Source organism: Callionymus lyra, chromosome 8, assembly GCF_982586985.1.
Source record: "Callionymus lyra chromosome 8, fCalLyr1.hap1.1, whole genome shotgun sequence".
In the NCBI taxonomy this organism is placed as follows: Eukaryota; Metazoa; Chordata; class Actinopteri; order Syngnathiformes; family Callionymidae; genus Callionymus; species Callionymus lyra.
The window spans coordinates 19,202,531-19,226,476 of record NC_141825.1 but is presented as its reverse complement, the minus strand read 5'-3'; the positions used below and the strand labels follow the sequence as shown (position 1 = coordinate 19,226,476).

Sequence of the window (23,946 nt, the reverse complement as noted above, 5' to 3'; positions counted from 1 at the left end):
AACTATTACTCTGTTGTATTTCTCAGATTTTAACATGAAGAAAAGTCTTAAATATTTATGTCTATGGGTTACTATTCACCAGTCAAGCTATGAGGTCCTGTGAAATTTCTGAACTCTAAAATTCTAAATATTTTTAATATCACCAAACAAGTTGACGATGACACGATATTCACCCTTTTGCTCTCGATATATTGTTTGCTCTCGCCTCAGAAGCAATATTTGATGAAAGTATTTCTGGTTCTAAAGCGACAGACACAAGCAACACCAGCTGAATTCATAATATTCTTTATATTAATCTCTGAAGAGAAATGTTCAGCGGGTCACACACACACACACACACATCCACAGCGTTGTTTTTCTTCTTCATTTCCAATCGGCGACTAAACGAAGCTGCAGACTTAAGCACAAGGTGGCGCTGCTACACATTTAGTGACCCATGCGGATGACAAAAAAAAAGTGACCCTGGTTCTCTGTGAGACCCAAAATGCAGTCGTCCCAACATGCAACATTGAAACATAGATATCCATAAGATGAGCATCTTTTTTACAGCTATATCCAACAGTAAGACACATTGGAGAAAACGTCGGAGGATATATACATTAACTTACATTATCAATAGATCTGTTTATCAACAATATTTACACGACCTCGGAGGAAAAAGTCCCAGAATCCACCTCTCGCTCTTTTGATCCGTTTCTTCTGTACGAGTCCAGGTAATGTTCAAGGAGCTTTTATTTTGAAGGGGTGCTGTTGGCAAATGGTGGTCGACAAAGAAAGCTCACAGTTTGTCGTCAAAGAAAAAGAGAAAAAAGCAGGTTCAGACGATGGATCCTTTGGAGGAAGACAGGTGGATGGACTGGATCCGGGCAGCCAGGGTCTTCTCCAGGTCCTGCAGGATGTCACAGCTGGGGCTGTCGGGCGGGGAGTCGTACAGCAGCTGCTTGAAGGCCTCCAGCTCGATGAGGAGGACCATGTTCTTCAGGAAGTAGCCCTCGATGTAGGAGGCCAAGTCTGGAGCTTCAAGAAACTGACACAAGCATGTCTTTTTTTATTTCCTGCTTTAAAACAGAAGTTTTGCCAGCTAACCTTGGTGTGATTGTAGATCTCCACACAGGTCTCTGTGTTGATGTTCTTGGTGCAGATGATCTCACAGTGCCTCTGCAGCGCCTCCAGCTGGAAGAACTTTGAGGCAGACAGAAGCTGCAGCAGACGAGCAAAACGTTACTTTTTCTTCAATTAGGGAACAAACATCCATTTGATCTAGACAACGCTACTACAGTGTTGTACCTTGACTTTATATTAATAATAATATATATTATATATATGTTTATTTAGGAAATATTAAACACAATAACAACTTTGCCAGGTTTTCATTAAGTGTGTAATAAAATATAGACACAATGTATATATTTTTTCATAAAGATTAATTTATTTTTTGCATTTTCAAAAAACAAAACATTTTTATACAGACTTTATATATATTAGCCTTTGAGTTTATATTTATTATTTTAATTATAGTTTTTTTATGGTTTGAATTTCAATAAATTGTTTTTTTTTATTTACAATTAAAGTGCAAATATTCACAGCGTTTGTTCATTTTTGTTTTCAAAACAAATGAAAACAGTTACAACAACTCATGCCATCTGTAAAGTACAAGAGTCAAGTACTCGGGCAATACTACAAATATATCATTGTTCCTAGAATATTAAAATATATTGTATTGTTATCCCTGTATCGTGATACATATCGTATCGCAAGCTTCTTGCCAATACACACAGTTTTTATAATGTTTGTTAGTAATCTAAGATTTATAAAAATATTCTTAAGAATAATCTTTTCTTTTCCAAACGATGGCTTCTAATAACTAGTTTACCTTTTAGTAGTTCTTTTTTTCATCCTTTATCAACCTGATTTTCTTATCATGATTTTATTTTAGAAAAAAACAAAACAAAACAAAAAGTACAACAATTCTTAAAATGTTCCTGATTGAAAAACAAACACCTTTAATTTAACACTCAATATAAGGTATTATTCTTGCACCTAGAAAAAAGTTCATTATTCTTGCACATAGAAAAAGTTTCTGACGACGGAAGGATACGATCTTCGGCTCCAACCCGACAGCCTTGATAATTGTGCGACAGGAAGTGAAGGGACTCACCTCCATGACATCCTGGTTGCGGATGTGCAGCGCGTCTGCTCCTCCACAGTAAAGATACTGCATCACCAGCTGGAGGCACCAACAACAAATGAGCCATTATGACTAGCACAGGGGTATGTGGAGGTCAGAGGTCACTTTAGTGTCAATTAATTACCTGGAAAATGTGATATTTGACATTGCTGATCTCGATGCAGGTGTTCTCGCCACAAGGTCTGTTAGCGAGAAGGGTTTTGAACCTTCAGAGACAAAGAAATCATAAATGAATCCATTAATGTTTGTATTAAATAATAATTAAATATAGTTGGGAGGTATATTATGAAGTTGCTGGTCATGGGTTTATTGTTATTGGAGCGCATAAGGAGGCGTAATCTGTCATTAATCATTTTCTGACAGAATTGATTCTCTCGAGAATGTATCTCGAGGCTTAACATGACACTATTTCTAATAGATGTTCAGTCGTATTTCCAGATGCCGGCATTCGAGGCAATAGGTTTCACTGAAGCTCATTGCTATTAACGAAGAAACTATATTACAATATCTTTAATATTTTACAGATTTTAACAAAGGTTTTTTAAGAATATTTCCTTTAATATGTTTTATTTTATATATATATTTTTTTTACAATTACAAATCAAATGGTACCCCTGAGATAAGAACCTAACTTTTTATTAAAGTCATTATTTACTTGCTTAAAAGTGTTGAAATATATTTTTATTTTCCTGCATTTTAGATCTTAGATAAAGAAAAAATATATATATTTTAACAAAATCTTTTACTGTAATAATATATATATATATTGCCGTTTCAAATATGCAAATAAGCATGTTGTTTTATTTGTGTATAAATGCAACACGATAAAACAAGATAAATAATCCACTGGTTAACAATGGGTTCAGACCTGGTCGAGGCCGTGAACAGCAGAACTTTGTGGGCGTAAAACGGTTTCCCCTCCACCAGAAACGTCACGTCCGACATCTCCTTGTTGTTCAGGAAGTGAGGATCTTTAATAAAGCACATTTCTTTAAACGTCAGTCGTCATGATGGGATGTGAACCTCACTCCTTCCTGCTGCTGCGAGGTAACACTTTTGTAAAACTCTCACCCAGACGCGACGACTGCTTCCTCTTGATCTCGGCCAGTTTGGGGATGGGGTACGGCCCGTAACACTGGGTGAAGATGGCCGACAGCTGCTGGCTGATCACTTCATTCTGATGACACACAAGTCGCACACAAGACACACAATCAACTGTGTGGCTCGACAACACTAAAATACAAATATTTTAATCAGACAAAATTTTTTTTTCCGTTTTGCACAAACATACAAACTGTGTGTTTTCATGTGTGTGTTTGTCTGTGATCGTGGTTTATTTGTGGTCTGTGTGTGTGTACGTTTGTGTGTGTGTGTGTGTGTTTGTGAGTGTGTGTCTGTCTGTCTGTAAGTGTGTGTTTATAATGGGTGTTTGTATGTGTTTATATGTTTATATGTGTGTGTGTTTGTGAGTCTGTCTGTCGGGTTGTTAGTTTGTGTGCACATGTTTTTTGTGTTCATACATATGTGTGTGTGTGTGTGTGTTTATGTGTGTGTTTGAGAGTGTGTGATTATGTGTGCTTGTTTGTGTGTGTGGTGCATGCTTAGGTGTGTGTGTTTGTGTGTATATGCGTGTGCTTATGTATGCGTGTGTGTATTTGTGTCTTTGTGTTGCGAGTATGTGTGTGTGTGTTCTATGTATCTTTGTGTGTGTTATATGTATGTGTGTGTATCTTATGTGTGCATGTGTGTGTATTTATGTGTGTGTTTGAGAGTGTGTGATATATGTGTGCATGTTTAGGTGTGTGTGTTTGTGTGTGTATATGCGTGTGTGCTTATGTGTGCGTGTGTGTAGTTGTGTGTGTGTGTGTGTTTGTAGTTGGGTGCATGTATATGTGTGTCCAATGAATGTGTGTATTTGTGTATTTTCTATGTGTGTGTGTCCTATGTATGTGTCTTTGTGTTGTGTGTATGTGTGTGTGTGCCATGTTTGTGTGTGTGTGTGTGCTTTATGTATGTTGAGGTTTGTTCTATGTATGTTTATGTGTGTGTGTGTTCTATGTATGATTGTGTGTGTGTTCTGTTTGTGTTTGTGTGTGTGTGTGTGTAGGAGCAGGGATATAAAACATTGGCGGCTGCAGCATCAGCATCAAGCTGCTCTCACTGGAGCGTGGCAGCAACAATCATCTGTTAACAACAAACTGATCCAGCAACAGTAAACTTCTCTACAGTCTCCACACGTCTGCCGGTGACACATCGTTTCAATGACATCACTTTCATGTGATTGCACTGGTTTCTCTTTTCTTGGAGAGCAACGTGAATAAACATTAACATGTCCTTGTGCAAGAATTGTTTTAATTGCATTTCAGGAAAACAAAAAATTTTTGTTTTGTTTTAAGAGACACATTTTGTCTCTTCAGAAAAACATCAAGATTACTTGTGCCACAGAAGGAAGTTTGAAAAACTGTAAAAATGTCATATTTATTCACACATTGTCCAGAAAATGACACTTTTGGATCTGAACCAGACATGTTAATTAAAATTCAACATTTTTTAACCAAATTTTGAGTCATTTCATTATTAAAATTCTGCACTTGAAACTAAAGTAATTGTTTAATAAAGTAAAATTCACTTCATAAGAATATATAAAAAGTGTTGTCGAACCTCTGCAGGAGCCAAGGTCTCAAGCATTCACGTTCCCGCACAGTTTAACCCCTTTTTTAAACAGCTTTTTTTGGCTGAGATAACACATGATCTGGAGCTTGTAATCCATGCGTTTGTTTCTTCTTGTCTGGACTATTGTAACAGTTTGTTTTCATGTCTTAACAAGAAGGATCTGTCTTGTCTGCAGTTAATACAAAACTCTGCAGCGAGAATTCTGACCCGCTCAAGTAGAAGAACTCACATTTCTCCGATCCTTGAAACTCTTCACTGGCTTCCAGTTTCTTTCAGGATCAACTTTAAAATTCTGGTTCTTACTTTCAGATCTATTCATGGTCAGGCTCCTCCTTACATCAGTGATCTGATCCAGCCTTACACCCCAGCTCGGGCTCTGAGGTCTGTGGATCAGAATCTACTTATGGTTCCACACACACGGCTCAGGACCAGAGGAGAGAAATCTTTTCAGGCTGTAGCTCCTAAGCTTTGGAACGATCTTCCTCTCTCTCTGCGCTTGATGGATCTACTGACTCCTTTAAGAAACATCTTAAGACGTTTCTATTTGTTCAGGCTTTTCCTTGATTTTCTAACTCCTGTGTTGTTCTCAGTATTATCTTGATCTTTAAAGTATGTACTTTTTTTGAGTATTGTTTTGATTGTTTAAGCGCTTTGTGACCCTGGTCTGGAAAAGCGCTATATAAATAAATATTACTTACTTACTTACTTACTTACATACGGGTTAAACCATACCACCCAGTTGCATATAATTATTAAATAAATAATTCAATTTATTGTTAAATACAATAACGTAAAAGAAAAACATTTGGAAAATTAGGATAAAACTTCTGTAAATCTCCATTTAAATAACAAAACATGCTCTAAAATGTCGATAGTTACAGGACATGAGTTTAAATCCCATTTAATTTCCTAGTACTAAATAGAGAAGAGTATGTCTCTTGTAGACCTTCAGTTACAGTGAGGATGATAATCACGATGACTTTTGAATTAGTTTCACATGTGGCCTTTATGTCGTAAAAAGAGAAGCAAAAAAAAGAAACAAGCCTTCAGACGCTTCCAGATAAATCTTTGAGTTTGTGGAAACATGTCAGTCGTGTCCTTTAAGTCGGCGTAACTCCCTGATTCTTTTGACACTCGGACTAGAGCTCCGGACGAACTGGAGTCTCATTTTAAAAGGGAGGAAACATTCATGGCTCATGAATTTTTTGTGTTCCAGACTTGAGGTGAAGGTCTTGATCTGATGAGCAGATGGAACATCATGAATCATGTTGGTTTGGTGTCACACACCAGGACAGCAGCACTAAGTTAGATGGATGTGGAAGAAACACGTCGCTGACACGATGTAAATGCTGTTTTCCTACAGGTTAGAAGTGAATTTACACACCAGGTTTAGTTTTTATCAGCTTGCTCACTTCTTACTGAGAAATCATTTATTTTGATTTACAATTATCAGTTTAACTCTTGGTATAACGTTCTCCAGTTTTAGTTTTTTACGAATGACTTTCTTTATTTCCCGCTTAAATTATGAAGCATCTTTTCATAGTTGTCTGTTCCCTCTGAATAAAGTGAAAATTATTATTATATCTTTTTGTTTTGAGCATAGTTCTTCAAAAATATTCTTATTAAAATTTAATTATGTACAATAAACCTAAAAACAGAATAAATCTTCCTCGATTTTATCATTTCAAAGCAAATTTCAACATAACATCCCTAAAATGTTGCTCATGTTTCCCAATCATCATATTATAGTTACTTAGTGCTGCTTTCATTTCTGTATTTTAAATTGTTTTGAAGAAAATCTTTAAGATTTTTACCAATTATCTTATCCCTTGTGTTATCCCAGGGTCAATGTGACCCGAAGTCCCGAACACAAATGTATTGCTGTATCCCTTGCATTTTCTCAGGGTCAAGGTGACCCTACGCCCCGAACACAAATGTGTTTGTGGTATCTCAAGCGTTATCTCAAGGTCAATGTGACCTGAAAACAGACGTGTTTGTGGTATGCGTTACAATTTCCCAGGGTCAATGTGACCCAAAGTTCTGGAAAAAAAATTGTTTGTGGTATTACTTGCGTCATCTCAGGGTCAAAGTGACCCGAAGTCCTGGAAAAAAATGTATTTGTAGTATCCCTTGTTATTTCCAAGGGTCATTGTGACCTGAAGACCCAAAAACAAATGTATTTGTGATATAACTTGTGTTATCTCAGGGTCATTGTGACCAGAAAACCTGAAAAAATATATATTTGTGGTATTACTTGTGTTATTTTAGGGTCATTGTGACCCGATGGCTCAAAAACATATTTGTTTGTGGTATCTCTTGCGTTTCAGGGTCAGGGTCAAGGTGAACGACCTCCACTGCATATGTATTTCTGGAAGCCAGGGAGGTCGTTCATCTGGACCCAGAAGCAACACAAGGGATACCACAAACACATTTTTTTTCGGCCCTTCGTGTCAACTTGACCCTGAGATAAATAATGGGTTAATATATATATGTATAGCAGTTTCACAAATCCAGTGGTGAAATTTTATCATTTCTTTTCCCCCCAAAATAAATTGTTAAAAACATTTTTTTTGCTGGTGTAGTAGGACTGAGTGGAATGTTTTCAAATGTTTTACCTAAACTAATTTCTAACTTCATACCTAAAATAAAACAACCTGACAACCATTTTTTTTAAAGAAATCAAACGTTACCCGTGTCTGCAAAACCACTTCAGTTTTTGTTCTCAAATATGATAAACACTTTAAAAGTTAAGCGTCAAATCCTGTGGCTCGACAATAAGGAGTTTATGTAAAACTAAACAACATTTATAGTCACTTTCTTCCAGTGGATGGTGTTTGTGAAGATAGTTTGAAGGTTATACGATCAAAGGAGGAGAATAGACTTGAAGAGAGACGAAAAAGCTTGTGGTGTTTTCGCTTCAATGAAGCCTCTGTGTTAGTAGTTTCTCACCTTGCTGGCTCTGAGGATCTGGAACATGAGCGGCAAACCATGTGTGATCAGCTCTGCGGTGTACTCCTCCTCCTCGATGCAGCTGAATTCTTTCAGAAGACCTTGGATCAAAGGCCGCCGGTGCTGAAGGAAACACGTGCGCAGAGATTCCAGCCAAGTGTGTAGCGTCCAGGGGATCCCTGCGTGGAGATGCGAGCGCTGAGTCAGCTTTTCTTCGCACACCATCAGATACGGAAAAAAAACTCACCGAGGCTGCGGATGTCGATGGTGATGTCCACGTGTCCGTGCTCAGAGCTGTGGTACATGGCTTCTCGCAGGGCTTTGAGTTTGGCCTTCCCGGTTCGGATCAGGTCCACCTCAGAGGAGCTCCTTCCTTCCAGTCCCGATCCTTCTGCCAAGATCTCTTCCAGGGACAAGACGTCGCCCTTTCCCTTCTCCGTGTGAGACAGCAGCTTACGAAAGACATTCCTGGGTGTGAACAAAGAGATGAAGTGAAATGATTGTATAGTAAATTAGCTCCATCAGAATATTGAATTCAACATTTCAAATGTTGTACCTTTATCTAAATATTTTCATTTTTTAAACATTGAATACATTTTTAAAAATTATTGAATCCAACAGTTTCTATATTAAATTGTTGATCCTTTTTAAATTTAACAATTGAATTCAATAATTTGTATATTTAAAGGTTGGATTTTTTATTTAATAATTGAATTCAATCATTTGTATATTTAAAGGTTGAATTTGTTTTCATTTAATAATTGAATTCAATAATTTGTATATTTAAAGGTTGAATTTGTTTTTGTTGAATAATTGAATTCAATAATTTGTATATTTAAAGGTTGATTTTTTTTAATAATTGAATTCAATCATTTGTATATTTAAAGGTTGAATTTGTTTTGTTGAATAATTGAATTCAATCATTTGTATATTTAAAGGTTGAATTTGTTTTTATTGAATAATTTAATTCAACAATTTGTATATTTAAAGGTTGCATTTGTTTTCATTGAATAATTGAATAAATAATTTGTATATTTAAAGGTTGAATTTGTTTTCATTGAATAATTGAATTAATAATTTGTATATTTAAAGTTTGAATTTGTTTTTATTGAATAATTGAATTCAATAATTTGTATTTTTAAAGGTAGGATTTTTAAAAAACATATCAATATATTGAGAAATTTTCTATTTATTAAAAATTATTACACATAGGGTTTCAAATCCCAATTTTAAAAAATGTAAAAAATATATTTTCTAAATGTAATATTTTGCAAATCGTAGCCATTTAAATTTAGTATAAAAATGTTAGCGTAATTAGGCCACTATTTATATTGAATTGAAAAGGATTACAATTTTAGAATAAATTTTGAATGTTATAAAATATTTAAATAAAAAGATCAAACTCTATATGCAAAAAATATTTTTTTTTTTAATTATGCAAATTTTCAATATGTATATATTATAATAAAATATAATATTTTTAATATAATTTAATATTTTTTAAAAACCTAACCTTTCAATATACAAATGATTGAAACAAATTATTCAACATAAATTATTATTAATTATTTAAGTTTTAAATATATAAGTTATTACATTTATGTTCTCATTAAAAACAAATTCAACCTTTATAAAATGTAAATAATAAAATACTTAAAAAAAAAGGTGCCAACATATCAAATGTAAAATCCAAATGATAACTTATTCTAAAAAAAACTAAAAGTTCTCAGGAATAAATAATATTCTACGTCGTAAAAGATAAAAGTTAATTTCCTCTCATGCAGGCAGACTTGTACATACATTCTAGATGAGTGTGCAATTTCATGAGAAGAAAAATAACAATCAACGTGGAGGAAAAACAGCAGTTTAGTCACAGAATGTTACACATTTAATGACACGAACCAATTCAGCAGCTGATGTGTCAATTTCACAGTCATGCTCCGAGGACTCGGTTCGCGAGCAAACAAGATTATATGCTGAATATGTGGAAAGAACAGAGTGAGGGTATGTTCGCTGCCCGGGATGATTTAACACTGGAATGTGTGTGAGCTGGTGAGGGGTGTGAGAAAGTATAGATACACTGATTTAAACTCGTGTTTTTTCACGGTACTGTATTGATATTTAACAACATAGTGTAGTTTTTATTATTTAAAAATCATTTCGATTTTCAGTATAGTTATTTTATGGTCTATAGTTATATAAAATTATTAGATTTTTGTGTTGCAATTACACTTCCTGCCACTAGATGGTAGCAGCCATTACATTTCTGGCAGCAAAAGGAACAATGAAATTCCGCAAGATCCTGGCGATGACCGAGGACGAGAGGATACAGTGGACTCCTGCAGCTTTTATAGCTGATGTTTGGACATATTTTGGTTTAAAAAAAAACTTGTGAGTCATGTGGTCTGAAAATTCTGCAACACCAGGGTCAAGTACTCGACAATACTACAAATATATCTTTGTTACTACAGTAATATATCGTATCATAACCCTTTATCGTATCATAACCCTTTATGGTATCACCAGATTCTTGCCAGTACACACCCCTAAATATTACCTGTGGCCGTGAGCTGCTGCCAGGCTGTAGGAGTTCAAGTCTCCCTGGGGCGCCGTGGAGATGCCGTTGCGGTACATGGTGCCCACCATGGGGTCGGCCCCGCGCTCCAGCAGGAGACTCACCAGCTCGAAGTTCCCTTCAAAGACGGAGCACGAGAGGGAAGGAAGTTCTTGAGTCTGTCGAGTCTCAGTCTAATTCTATCATTCGTGTTCATGCTCAAAAGGGCTGAGAGGCTAAATGTGACGACTCGACGACAAACTCTATTAAGTTGTCAAGAGCTCATGCGACACGTCGTTCGGGATTAAATAAAAAAAATTAAAAAATTCCAGCTTAATCCAAGTTCAAGAAACATGGAGTTTTTTAAGACAGATTCCAGAAATAGGTTGACGGTGATCTCTATGGAGACACTAGTTATGAACCATAAAGATATTAACAGTGAAAGTGAGGGGTGTGTACCTGCAGCAGATGCCAGCTGCAGAGGCGTCTCGGTGTAGTTCTCCATTCCGTCCTGCAGGGAGCCCTCTGCGTTTGCTTTGGCATCCAGCAGCAGCTGCAACAATGAACGGAAGAGGATTTGTGAGCGAGCACAAACTCACTAAATAACTTGACAAGTGGAGATCAAAAACTAATCATAAAAAACACAATACAATTACAAATATGAATAGTATTATTAATATTATTTTATACATGTTTATGGATTATTCTGCCACCTATCTATCACCAAGTATATTTTTTTATTATGTTTTTATTAAATAAACTGATGTTTCTTTCTTGTTTTAAAGAAAAATAGTTAACAATACATTTAACTACTAACATGTAAAAAGTGTATACAAGTATTTGTACGTTGTTTTCAACTGAAGTCTGTTGTAATGACTTCATATCTATAGTTGTAATGGCACCGGTCACTTATTTCTAGGGCCTTTTGAAACCCTCTCCTCTATAGAGGTAGATATGTTTTTTTTATTGTACAATTTAAAAAAAAAGATGCTTCAACCTAAAAAAGACTTTCAATTGAAAATGTTGCTACAATAGAAAATAAAATTGAAATAAATGTAAAAGTTTTTTTAAATGACCTAAACGGTTTTTACTACAATCACAAAAAAAGGCTTTAAAACCTTTTCACTACAATATAAACAACAGAAAGAAACGATTGAATTGTTTTTTATTGGAGAACTTTTTAGGAATTGAAAAAAAAAAATGTTTGAACTGAAACAACTTATTTTCTGATTGATTTTTTTATTGAAGCAACATTTGCTTTGATTAAAGCAGCTTTTTTGTTCTATTGATTCAACCTTTTTTTAAATTGAATAAAAAAAAAAAAAATCTAGATCCATAAAGCTCTACCTGAGCTCCTAACTCTATCAGTTTTCTATGGCAACTACTTTAGGACAAATGTACAATTGTAACCCATCTCATGAAGGCATGTTTTACTTTCCATCCTCTCATTGGGATAAAAATAAACCTTCAACAGTCACTCTACGGCATCTCTTACGTCACCTGTAGCCTCACAAAAGACCCTGAAATCTACAGGCAATCCTCGGCTTCCTGCGGAGAACTTTGATTTCATATATGAAAGTGTGATCTTAGCCCTGCTGGCTTTGGCAGGAAGTGACCACATGAGCCCAGCAGATGACAGGAGATAGAAAGTCTTATCCTCCCTTTAGAAGCAGGCCATCCATAGAAGTCCCAATATGGAAGAACACTCTCTGCAGGAAACCCTGGATCAGGATCTGAGTGACCCCAAACTGTCAATATGACTCATGTCAATTCAGGCAAGTAAAAAAAAAAAAAGGCCATTTGGAACGTCTCTAAAATTCATTATTGGGTTCATCACGTCATATATATATTATATATAGGAGGGCGTAATGAACCCAATATATATTCAGAGAAACCAGGACCAGATCTTTCAGTCCAAACTGATGTGTTCCCGCCAGTCCATTAAAGCTTTCTGATTTATTCATGTTCAGAAGAACCACTTCATGCAGCCAAGAGTTGGTCTGGCACAACCTGGAACTTAGAGACTTCCTTTTTAGTTAATAAGGCATCTGACGGATGTTCCTGCAGTCCATTCCGCTATTAGTGTTTCGCTCTGTGGTCAGCCAAGTGTTTCACACATGACAGGATTATATTCTTTATGGAATGAAGTGGTTGACGAGACGACCAGATCTGGAGAGGTTTGGATATTTGTTTAAATAGCAGCTGTCATTGAATGCGACCACACAACAAAAAATATATATAAAGCGACTTATTTATATATATATTTTTTTACAATACAATCCATTTTAATTAATTTGATGAATAAAAAATGGCCTTCGGTTTATGGGGCCTCGTGATACAGCTGATGACGCATCATGACACATTTTTGAAAACACCACTAGATGGCGCTCTTAGATTGAAAATGATTCCAGGTTTCATTAAAGGGCAACTAATGTGTTGAGTTAAGGGTGTCTTAAATGGATCTTGGACATTTATTGTATTCATCAGTATGTGTCTTTTTGTGCAAAACTCTCTTTCAATAAAGATGTTTACATTAAAAAATGTGCTTAAGCCCCGCCCACTGAAAACACTTGCTTTAACTTCTCGTTCTGCGAGACTTCAGGATACATGTTACTTTATAAAGTAATAACTTTAAAACGGAGCACAATCATCATGAGAGACTTGCTGCATCTTGGAGAGGAAGACTTCAACATTGGAAACATGTGAGTCAGGAGAGTTGGGTTTTCACATTAGTTGCCCTTTAAATATTATCACGCCATCTAGTGGCCTTTCAAAGTAAATAATCTGTATCTTGATACATCATCAGCTGTTTCACGAGGCTTCATCAACCCATCTCTATTAATTATGCTTTTAAAAATCCCATTCGATCTTATAAGTTAACAGCTAAATAACTTTAACATTTTAAGAAGAAGAAAGAAATTCTATTCTTCAAACACATTAAATTTTTAAATTTTAGATTTTTATGTAATTTTCTTCAGCAATTTCTTCTGTAAGCTGTTAACCTTTAGATTATGAAGAAATGGTAAATAATGATTCAGAGTTAATGCACTTGAAAAATTGAAATGTACTTCACCTGCGTAGACATTTCAAATAAATTGTTCTTTTGCACTTAATTAACTGTTAGAGCTTGAAGAATGTCCGGTGGAACAGCTGCTTCCCTTTTACTGGCCCTTTCATGGAAACGCTTGACGATGATTGAGACGGTAAAACTTCTTAATAGGGGAGTTTGATCAGAGAATAAACTTAGTTTAATTCGTTTTCTTCATGTTAGGTTAAACATCTGGATGGTAAAACATCACGTTTTACAATTATTTTTTAATAAGTCATTTGTGTGTGAGTGGATTTTTAACTAATCACGTCATTTCTGGTCACTCCCAATGTAAATATAAGCATTTTTGACTCTGACTTTTCTAACTCCAACTATAGCTTCTTGTCTTTGTGTGAATAATGTCAATAAATGTTTGTCAATAAAGCTTCCATTTCACTCTTGCTTAGAATGTTTATGTTTGAAATTACACTATATTATTACTGTGGCCATTTAATATTGTATAACTGCCGTCAGGGTATGTCAATACAAGAAAACCAAAAAGAAAAAGGGAAACTTAATATGATACAGAAAAAATAGTAAGTAGGAAGAAATCAAATGTAAAACTTCCACTATTAACGTGTCATTACAAATTATGTATTTATTGGATGCTAGTTTATTTTAAATCCCTTTTTCTGAATATTTTTTCTATATTCTTTAAAATTAATTTGCGGAAAGAGAAAACCTGACAATCTGACCAACCATTTTTAAAGAGTGACAAATAAAAAATAATATAAAATGAAATTGATGAATAAAACTGTATATTTATCTTTCTTTTTTTTCATTTAACCTGATGAGGGCCAAATTTTGATTTTTTTGTTCCACCCCGCCTGCATTCTCTTCTTCACCTTTTTTTTTGAGTATTTTTGAATATTGTTTTGATTGTTTAAGTGCTTTGTGACCCTGGTCTCGAAAAGCGCTATATAAATAAATATTACTTACTTACTTACTTACCTCTATTGACTTTAGCTTATGAAAAGTAAGATTAAAACTTCTTGCATATTTATAAAATAATAATACTTTTTGGAGTTTGGTTCAATCGGTTCTGTTCTGTTTTTCTATCGCTTATTTTTTGTGTTATATTATTTTATTATTTTATTATGTACTGACACCAAAAACTATTCCTATGTTGTGTTTACAACACTGGAAATAAAAGTTTCTGATTCAATCAATTTAGATATGCTTTAAAAAGCTAAATCATGCATTATTATGAACAATTAAATTCATTATAAATCACATTTTTAATCCTTATACCCAAATATTTTCTCATCTGAAGTTTCTCTCCTCTTCGTACTTCTGTGTTTTCTATTGTGTTGTGAGGTCGTCTTCAATGAGGCGACGGCCCACGAAAGACAAAAAGCAAACATCACAAAAAACAAGCAATGAGAGTCACAGATGAGTCACTACCTGCACCACAGGGACATGTCCGTGCAACACAGCGAAAGTGATGGGTGTTGCCTGGCGCGTTTCGGGAAAGACTGAGGGGTGCTTGTGCACTGTGTTTGGCACCTAGTGAAGTGACACAGGGGGGGAGGGTGTAGGGGGTGGGGAGGAGGATGGGACACAAATGAGAAGATGAAGAAAGAGAGAGAGAGAAATGAAAACCATTAAAATGACGACACAAAAAACTGCAGGGACAACATGAGGGACGGGAAGTACTCCGGGAGTAATTAACGAAACACCCGAAGGCGGCCGGAGTAATAAAATCTCGCCCGGGGTGTTGGTCTCGTGGTGAACATCAGGGATGGATCGATCTAATTCTGTTCCTCGTCTCTGTCTGTGTCACCCTTGTAAGCTCCGTGACCCTCTGTGGTCCGACAGGCTTCTATGAATAACCATGAGGCGAATTAAAAATGTGACATACAAGTGACATTTATTTGCCAGGCGCAGACTTTCCCGCGGGCGGGTTTTGAGGGACGAGTGAAGCGGATTGAAGCTTAAGTCTCATGATCTCAGCGAGTAAAAACCAACATTATTAGTTTAAGATCAGGCAAAATGGTTAAGAGGCATTTTGGGTGGAAGCAGCGGACGTTGTTCAGGCCCTGAAATGCACTTCATTAGAACGGACGAAGGGCCAATAAAGACATGATTTAATGTTAGATAATAAGTCGGGATCACGAAGTAGACTTTGGTTCATCAGTGATGGTTAATATTTGACATTTATGAAAATTACAATTAAGTGTGTATATTGACAAGAATCTGTTGATTCGATATATATTGAGATACTTTAGTAATTGAGTCGTAACTGCTTTCATTTGTTTTAAAACCAAAAGATGTCCAAACACAAGCTTTAAAAGCTGCTGGAGTCGACCGTATCCTCTCGTCCTCAGTCACAGGATTTTATTGTCCCTTTGGCTGTGGAGGACGTAATGACTGCTGCCACCTAGTGGCCATGAGTTTAATTACAACACACGATGAACGCATGCCGTCAAATATAAAGCAAAATAGAACGATACAGGGATGCTGCATGTCAATACAGTATCGTGGAAAAGAAGAATCGTTGTTCTTACACCGACAACTCTTCAGTATTTAATGAAAAAACTGTCGTTTCAATCTAAGAAAGTAATATTTCATTTTAATTGGATGAATTAACCAGCGGCCCAGAAGTAGTTTCCATGAATGAAAGGAAGCATAACGTACAGACACAAATGATGGAGACATGTTAACAACACTTAAAATATTCAAAAGGGACGACATGTTTTAGTTTGTCATGGGGTTTGTCTTGTATCATGTTTCAATAAAAACCTGTGCGGTCATACAATGGAGCGTTGACATCAGATTAATCACAGGGTTGCTGTGGATTAATCGTGGTTAAATATAATGTAATCCTTTTTAATGTTTTGCATTATTAATGCACTTTGCTTGTTTTAAAAAAAATAAACATTTAAAGGTGTTTTTATCCAAAGCTTTTTCATTCACTTTTTAAAAAAAATATTTTTATATATATTTTTGGCTAAGACAAGTGTCAAACTGAAGGTACGGGAGCCAAATTCAGTCCGCAAAGTCGTATTATGAGGCCCTCCAGATGGTTGGTAGGTAAATGTTGGAGTTGATATGTCAACAATATGAGGAATTCATTTGGTAAAGGAGGACAAAAACAATACTTTAGATAAATTGTTCCTTAAAAAGTGAAAAAATAATATGAATACAATTTTCAACTTGGACTGCTTATGGCTACGGATAAAGATATTACATTTTGAAAATCTATTTTGGGATTTTTTTGGGATCGGAACATCATACTCTATGTGTAAAATTGTTTTCATTAATTAAAAATAAATAAATCAGAATTTTAATTAAATGATTAATAGAAACTAACAAATGTACACATAATTGAACGCAAATATTAAATGAAACAAATGCAATCACTTTTGATATAGAAATGATTGATTTAAATTATTTTTTAAAGAATGATTCAATACAATTATAAAATATTCTTATGACATCGATATAATCCAATACATGTGTGATGAGTTGAAACCCCTATTCCAAGAAAAGTGCTTGTTATTTCCTTAATATTTTGACTTTTCCGTAGAGATTCACTATAATATAGTAATATAGCAAAAAAAATACACTCTAAAGGCTGAACTTAAAAATGGTGCATTTAAGATAATGTTGCCCACAACTGGACACCGAGCGAGTGGACTGTGAAGAAAATCGTTCTTCAAGGACATGTTCTGCTGGTGGTTTTAATGCGTACAATTCTAATAATATTAAACCTGATGAGGAGGATCTGCTTCAACACGTTCACTTTGCCAGCCCTAATAAATCAAAAAAAGTTGGTTTAACTCCTGGTGATCACATGCACTCAGTTCAATTTCATAAGGGTACTTTACTGGAGTAGAAGATGTTGGTAATCTTTCCACCTCTGAGGGCGACTGATGGGGAACATCTGTGCTGAGGTGACTAACAATGAGGAGGATGGAGAGACCTGAAGTGACCGTCCTCTCCGGAGAAAAGACCGCGAGTCGACTGCTAAACGAGACTTTGCCAGAAAAAAAAGTTTCTTTGGTCATTTACGCTCCGGAAAACTCACTTTTGAAAGTCGGTTTACAGCAGCTTGATTTCGAACGAGTTGCCTTGATGTGTTATTTAGCAAACGTCTGTCTGTGTTTGGTCGTTTCCATGACGACTTCATGAAGTGCTTCTGCATCCACTGACCTCGCTGTTGATGTCGGCTCCGGCGTCCAGCAGCATCTGGACCATCGCCTCGTCTCCACGGACACACGCGTACATCAGCGGCGTCATCCCCTACACAAGCACACACACCCGACTTTACACACATGTTTTTTATTGAAATCATACTTTTATCTATCAATGCCACAGGTTAGCCTTTTTTTTGTCTACTCGTCAATTAAAAAATAAATGACATTTAGAAAAATATATTATAGAAATCATTATAATACATTTTGAATAATATGCTATACATAGTCTTCTTTTTATTCAAGTTTCCCCATCATATTTAATTCTCTATATTTCTGTTAGGTATTTATTTTTATATTTGTCCATAGTGTTTTCATATTTATACAATTTTTAAATAAATGTGTACACCAGGAAATATTACACAATTATTCTATAGCATAATGACCCTATTTCGCATTTGATGTAATTTTTTTTTTTTAATTAACAATGTTTTTATTATTTTATTATTTATTATTATTTAGAATTTAGAATTATATTATTTAGAATGTTTAAATGAAAGGTATTAAGAAAATGAAATAGTATACAATATCAAATAAAGACTACATTTTATTTTAGCCATGAAGCAGAAAATAAATAAATAAAATTTAGAAAAAGGTATAATATAGAAAAACATCAATAAAGAATACTAATGTTAAATATTGAATTACATAATATAGAAAAAGGTGATAAATATATAATAAAATATATCATAATCATAAAATAGAAAACTTGTAAATATAGTTATATAGAATATAGAATACTTAAGAATACTACAAAATTATAAAAGAGATTATGTGTCTATGAATTATTTAATTTTAAGATAATTTAATTTGTCAATTTGAGTCAATAAATGGAAATAGAATTGACCTTCATTAGAAAGTACAATACAAAATATATATTTAGAAACCACACCAAATATAACCATAACTAATCAAATAGAAAAAATACATATTAAAAAATGTTGAAATATAAGAGTAGGGCTTTTGTTAAACTGTGAGAAACAATACCACATCCTGACCTTGACCTTGACCGGGAAAAAATCAAATACAAAGAATAAGTTCGGAAAAAGAAATCCATTCCATGAAAATATTGTTTAACCCTTGAAGAATTCGGGTCAGTGGATTATTTTGCTGAACAACGGAGCTTTAAAAGCCCTCCTTGACATTTGAACTCAAAACAAGACTCTTTGGAATCCTATCATGAAAGTTCCATTAGCCTGGCTTTGATAAAAAACTTTCACTGAATTAGTTTAACCTCGTCAACCTGCATCTGTTACGAGAAAAATACTTCCAGCCTCTTGTGATCCATGACCTCCATATTTAGTCAAGACAAAGGGGTCAAGTTGCACTTACAGGATAAACCCATACGTTTAAAAAAAAAGGTTCTTCATCGACAAAATCCTCACGCACAATTATTCCCAGAGTCGAGACAAAAGTTCAGCCTCTTTCTTGAAGAGAAGTTTTAACAGATCAGCTCGGAGGTGCAAAAGTTTCGTGACGAGGAGCTGCGTGAGTGAGACGGTGAGTCAGAATAAAGATTTATTATCGACTTTAATGCTCCTGAGAACCCTTCGCCGATGCACTTCTCTCGCTCAGGTTGTATTGTTTGTCTGTAGATGATGAAAATGATTTATGGTCTCTCACCTGCTCGCTCATGCTGTTGATGCCGTCCGGTCCGAGCAGGTTGGCGGCCTGCTTCACCAGGTCGGTGCGTCCGCAGTTGAGCATTCGGAATCCCAGGTCCTGCAGGAACTTCGCTTCGGTTGAGGCTGCGTCCAGTTTCCTCGAGGCGCAGAAGCAGTCATCCGACCTGCCGCACAAAACACAGCGTGCCGTTTGTACTGTTTTATATGGGAGTTTAAAAATATACGTCAAGAGGCTCTTGGTGTGTAAATGTTAAATATATATATATATTTCTTTTCTAATATTTCAGCACAGTTAAAGTAAGTAAGTAAGTAATATTTATTTATATAGCGCTTTTCCAGACCAGGGTCACAAAGCGCTTAAACAATCAAAACAATACTCAATAAAGTATATATTTTAAAGATCAAGATAATACTGAGAACAACACAGGAGTTCCAAAAAATCAAGGAAAAGCCTGAACAAATAAAAAGGTCTTAAGATGTTTCTTAAAGGAGTCAGTAGATCCATCAAACACAAAGAGAGAGGAAGATCGTTCCAACAGCCTGAAAAGATTTCTCTCCTCTGGTCCTGAACCATGTGCGTGGAACCATCAGTAGATTCTGATCCACAGACCTCAGAGCCCGAGCTGGGGTGTAAGGCTGGATCAGATCACTGATGTAAGGAGGAGCCTGACCATGAATAGCTCTGAAAGTAAGAACCAGAATTTTAAAGTTGATCCTGAAAGAAACTGGAAGCCAGTGAAGAGTTTTAAGGATCGGAGAAATGTGAGTTCTTCTACTAGAGCGGGTTAGAATTCTAACTGCAGAGTTCTGAATCAACTGCAGGCGAGACAGATCCTTCTTGTTTAGACATGAAAATAAACTGTTGCAATAGTCCAGTAAAAATTAATTTAACCAAATTTAGAGAGAAAAAAAAAGTCCAATAATCAACAGTTGTTGATGTTTTTTCTTAAACACATTAAATTTCTTCTTTTTCAGAATCAAATTAAATGAAAATGACATGCAATATTACACAAATGATTTTATGGTATAATAACCTTCTTTTTTTTGTTGCATTTAATGTATTTTATTTTGTTGTAAAATCCTTTATATTGTTTTTGGGGTTTGCTTTTCATATATATATATATATTTTATTAAATTAAATATTTCACAATTTAATCAATAATAGTTTCTTGCAAGTATTTTATCTTAAATTGTAAAAAAAACATGAATCGTATAATGTATGTTCTACTTCTTCAAAAAATTTGGATAAAAAGTATTTTAAAAAAGAAAAGAAATGATATACAAACAAATTAAGCCTAAGGCTTAGTTTAGAATGTATGTTTTCTTTATTATGTATGATGTAAGTTTTCCTACCATATTTAATCGTTCATGTTGTTGTTGGGTTTTTTTTTTCGTAGCGTCTTCCTTTTTTAAATTAAATGTATATAAAATGAAATATTAAAAGTTAAATACAGAATCGAGCGATATTAACTCGATCTCCTCCTGCTAATAACCGGTTCGATGCGCGTCAGTTCTCTCAAGGTTTGGACTTCGGTCCTGGAAGCTTGGATCAGTACCTCACTTGGCGCGGCTCACAGTCCACTCCTGGCAGCAGGAGTCTGGCCGCCTGGCGCACATCATCGCTGTCCACGGAGAAGGATCTCCGGTGCTCCGCGTGGACCACAGCCACGCGCACCCACTCCATCAGGGGCGGCAGCACCATGAACGGCCTGCAGGGGGAGGTAGTGACACATTATCCCCTCAACCAAAAAAAAAAAAAATAAACAACAAAAATCAACCTAAGATGTAATAAGCATTCACTCTTGTACGCCATGAAAATTAAATAAAGAAAAAGAAAAAGCCCAGTCCTTCATTATCATCAGCTGACATCACTCATCATCGTCACAACACATTATGCATTGTTTAAGATCTGACTCATTTATTAAAAGTGCTTACATGAGACACACTTGTCTCCTAAAGAGACGTCTTTTCATTTAATTTTGCACGCAGACACATTTGTAATCCAGCAAACAGGATCGCTTCTAACTAAACTCTCCCGACAGGATGTGGAAGGTTTTTCTTCTCTCTCTGAGCTCAGGAAGATGCAGAAACACTTGATTCTGTCACCAACTCGCTGAAAGCCTGGAGAGTTTCTTTCACTCTACCTGGTGCAGGGAGAGAATAACACCGACTTATTAAATGGGGGAATTCTGCAGCGCCTCAGGTCCCGGGGTAAAATACAGAATGACAAGAATTGTCCTCGAAGAAGTTCTCGGTGATACTTTTATTTAAGCCTTCACTCGTCCTGCTGTGTTTACTGAGCGGTCTGACGTGGAATGCATATGCATGAAGCTCCATATGCATGAGGTTGCAAGTTTGACCTCCGATTGTGTAGTGACAGCATGTTATGGATATAAATACACACTGTCTGCACATCACTGTGGAACAATGAGCTTCCTAGAATGATGACTATTGAATATATTACACGGTCTAATCCATCTCAGATGATGAATGTTGTCCTCAGCTCCTCAATGTCGTCTTTGAAGATGCTTTAACATAAAATCCATTATTGTTAAAATGTATTATTAATTGGTTATTAAGTAGAAACATCAGATTCAGTCTTAAGTATTTATTCCAAATAGTCCCTAAATTCTTCTTTTAAGTAAGTCTTACAGGTAAGTTATTTTGTCGATAGGACGTTCCAGGTGAGGCTCCGCAACAGGGGTGAATTTGTAAACAAAGAAATAGTGTATTTTTTGTATTTCTATAGATTCTAAACCTTAAAGAAACTTCCCAAATATTCTGTATACCATTCCAATGCACTCATACTATTCTGATCTATACGTTTCACATCTCTAGGATATTTAGTGTCTTATTCGGGAGCTGACGTTGAAATAAATTTAAAAAAACTTACAATAGAAAGGCAGCTAATTTATGCTACTTTGCTGAGCCGCAAAAAAACAGTCCTAAAGAGGGGAGCTTGTTAAATTTTCAAGACATTTAGAGCTAAAACTACTTCGTCGTTACTAGTTGTATTAGCTTGTCGTTAGTGATGTTAGCTTGTTATAGGAAATGTTAGCTTTTCGTTATCAATGTCAGGTTGTCGTTAGCGATGCCAGCTTGTCGTTAGCGATGTTAGCTTGTCGTTAGTTATGTTAGCTTGTTATAAGAAATGTTAGCTTTTCGTTATCAATGTCAGGTTGTCGTTAGCGATGCAAGCTTGTCGTTAGCGATGTTAGCTTGTTGTTAGCGATATTAGCTTTTCGGTAGCGATGTTAGCTTGTCGTTAGCAATATAAGCATGTAATTAGCAATGTCAGGTTGTCGTTAGCGATGCCAGCTTGTCGTTAGCGATGTTAGCTTGTCGTTACCTATATTAGTTTGTCGTTAGTAAATGGTAGAATAGAATAGAATAGAATAGAAATAGAATAGAAAAGCTTTATTCATCCCCAGAGGGGAAACACACTAGCTTATCATTAGCAATATAAGCATGTAATTAGCAATATCAGGTTGTTGTTTGCCATGTTAGCTTATCGTTGGCAAAATTAGCTTGTCATTAGCAATGGTAGCTTGTCGTTAGCAGTGGTGGCTAATCTTATTATTCTTTAGTTTGTAGAAAATTGCCAAATATTTGTTAATAATTCTAAAGATACAAGTATTTTCCATGTATATCGATACAACATAAATATAACAGAATATGTGACAATATACCATGATATATTATACTATATATGTTTACTAAACATATCCGAATAAGCACATAATATATACACATCCGTACTACACTAATATTATTATCCCTGTAAATATGTACCATAATGAAGTTAATTGCAATATAATCATCAACCGCATTTTTTTGCCTGGCATTCCAACAAGAGAATATTAATTTATACTTTTTAATAAACATTGTTGTATTCCTATACAATTTTTAGTTGTTGTTGCTTATTCAAAGTATTCCGAGCATTAATAATGACCACGTAACATTTCGCGAAGAGTCAACAACTGTAGGTCTTAATAGCTATGTAACATACTGTATGTCATGGTTAAATTGCCATTTTTTGTACAGAAACGATTTAACAGCGCTGTTCTTTTATCCCAGCAGTTATTATCGTTTCTGCTCGAGCAGAAGGATTCCTTCCTTCGGAAAACTCTGCGCCTTCACCGGCAGCTTCTCTGACCTCGACCTTTTACTGGGGAATAAATGCATCGCCACAAAGGACGTCTTTTATTTCTGCACCATCTCTGACGCATCAAGTCATTGTTAATCAATCACTCATCAATGGCGCTCATGGTTGGGTGGGTAGGTTTTTGTAGCAGAAGGATCCGAACAAATCCGCCACCTTCCAGCACATCAAAGCGTCCTGATCTTCAAGCTCTGTGATGTTATTGGTTCCGCAGACTTCATTAAAACGCTGCACGACACCTAATCAAGGCGCAAGGAATGTGTAACGGCAATGTGATCCCCTCATAACGGAAACACAAGTTCGCCACCAGTTCAAGGTCTCGCTGTTTTCCCGCTCAGAGCTCATAAGGGAGGGATGGTAATAAAATGAGACCTACTTTAAGAGCCTTCATCGCCTTCATTTTGACTACTTTAATTATAACTGAGGCAGAAAAAAGGGAATTTGGTGTTGGACGTGAAGCAGGAATGAGCCGGACACCTGGGACTTACATCAGCTGATAACTGGCTGCTCT

General features: G+C 35.5%; 1 protein-coding gene across 2 annotated transcripts in view; it reads right to left on the bottom strand.

Annotated features, from left to right (window-relative positions):
- Positions 1–269: 269 nt before the first annotated feature.
- Positions 270–23,946, bottom strand: part of abtb3b (ankyrin repeat and BTB domain containing 3b) — a 112,615-nt gene continuing 88,938 nt past the window's right edge. The window contains exons 4-17 of one of the 2 annotated variants that reach the window (XM_087798127.1): positions 20,830–20,982; positions 19,272–19,437; positions 17,608–17,697; positions 14,857–14,958; positions 10,824–10,917; positions 10,368–10,503; positions 8,058–8,278; positions 7,811–7,989; positions 3,260–3,365; positions 3,057–3,159; positions 2,313–2,394; positions 2,159–2,227; positions 1,087–1,200; positions 270–1,027 (exon numbers count right to left, since the gene is read on the bottom strand). In XM_087798127.1, the coding sequence (XP_087654253.1) occupies positions 818–1,027; positions 1,087–1,200; positions 2,159–2,227; positions 2,313–2,394; positions 3,057–3,159; positions 3,260–3,365; positions 7,811–7,989; positions 8,058–8,278; positions 10,368–10,503; positions 10,824–10,917; positions 14,857–14,958; positions 17,608–17,697; positions 19,272–19,437; positions 20,830–20,982 (1,825 nt within the window). In that variant the 3' untranslated portion in view covers positions 270–817. The remainder of the gene's footprint in view (positions 1,028–1,086; positions 1,201–2,158; positions 2,228–2,312; positions 2,395–3,056; positions 3,160–3,259; positions 3,366–7,810; positions 7,990–8,057; positions 8,279–10,367; positions 10,504–10,823; positions 10,918–14,856; positions 14,959–17,607; positions 17,698–19,271; positions 19,438–20,829; positions 20,983–23,946) is intronic. The other variant, XM_087798128.1, reaches the window with a different exon arrangement.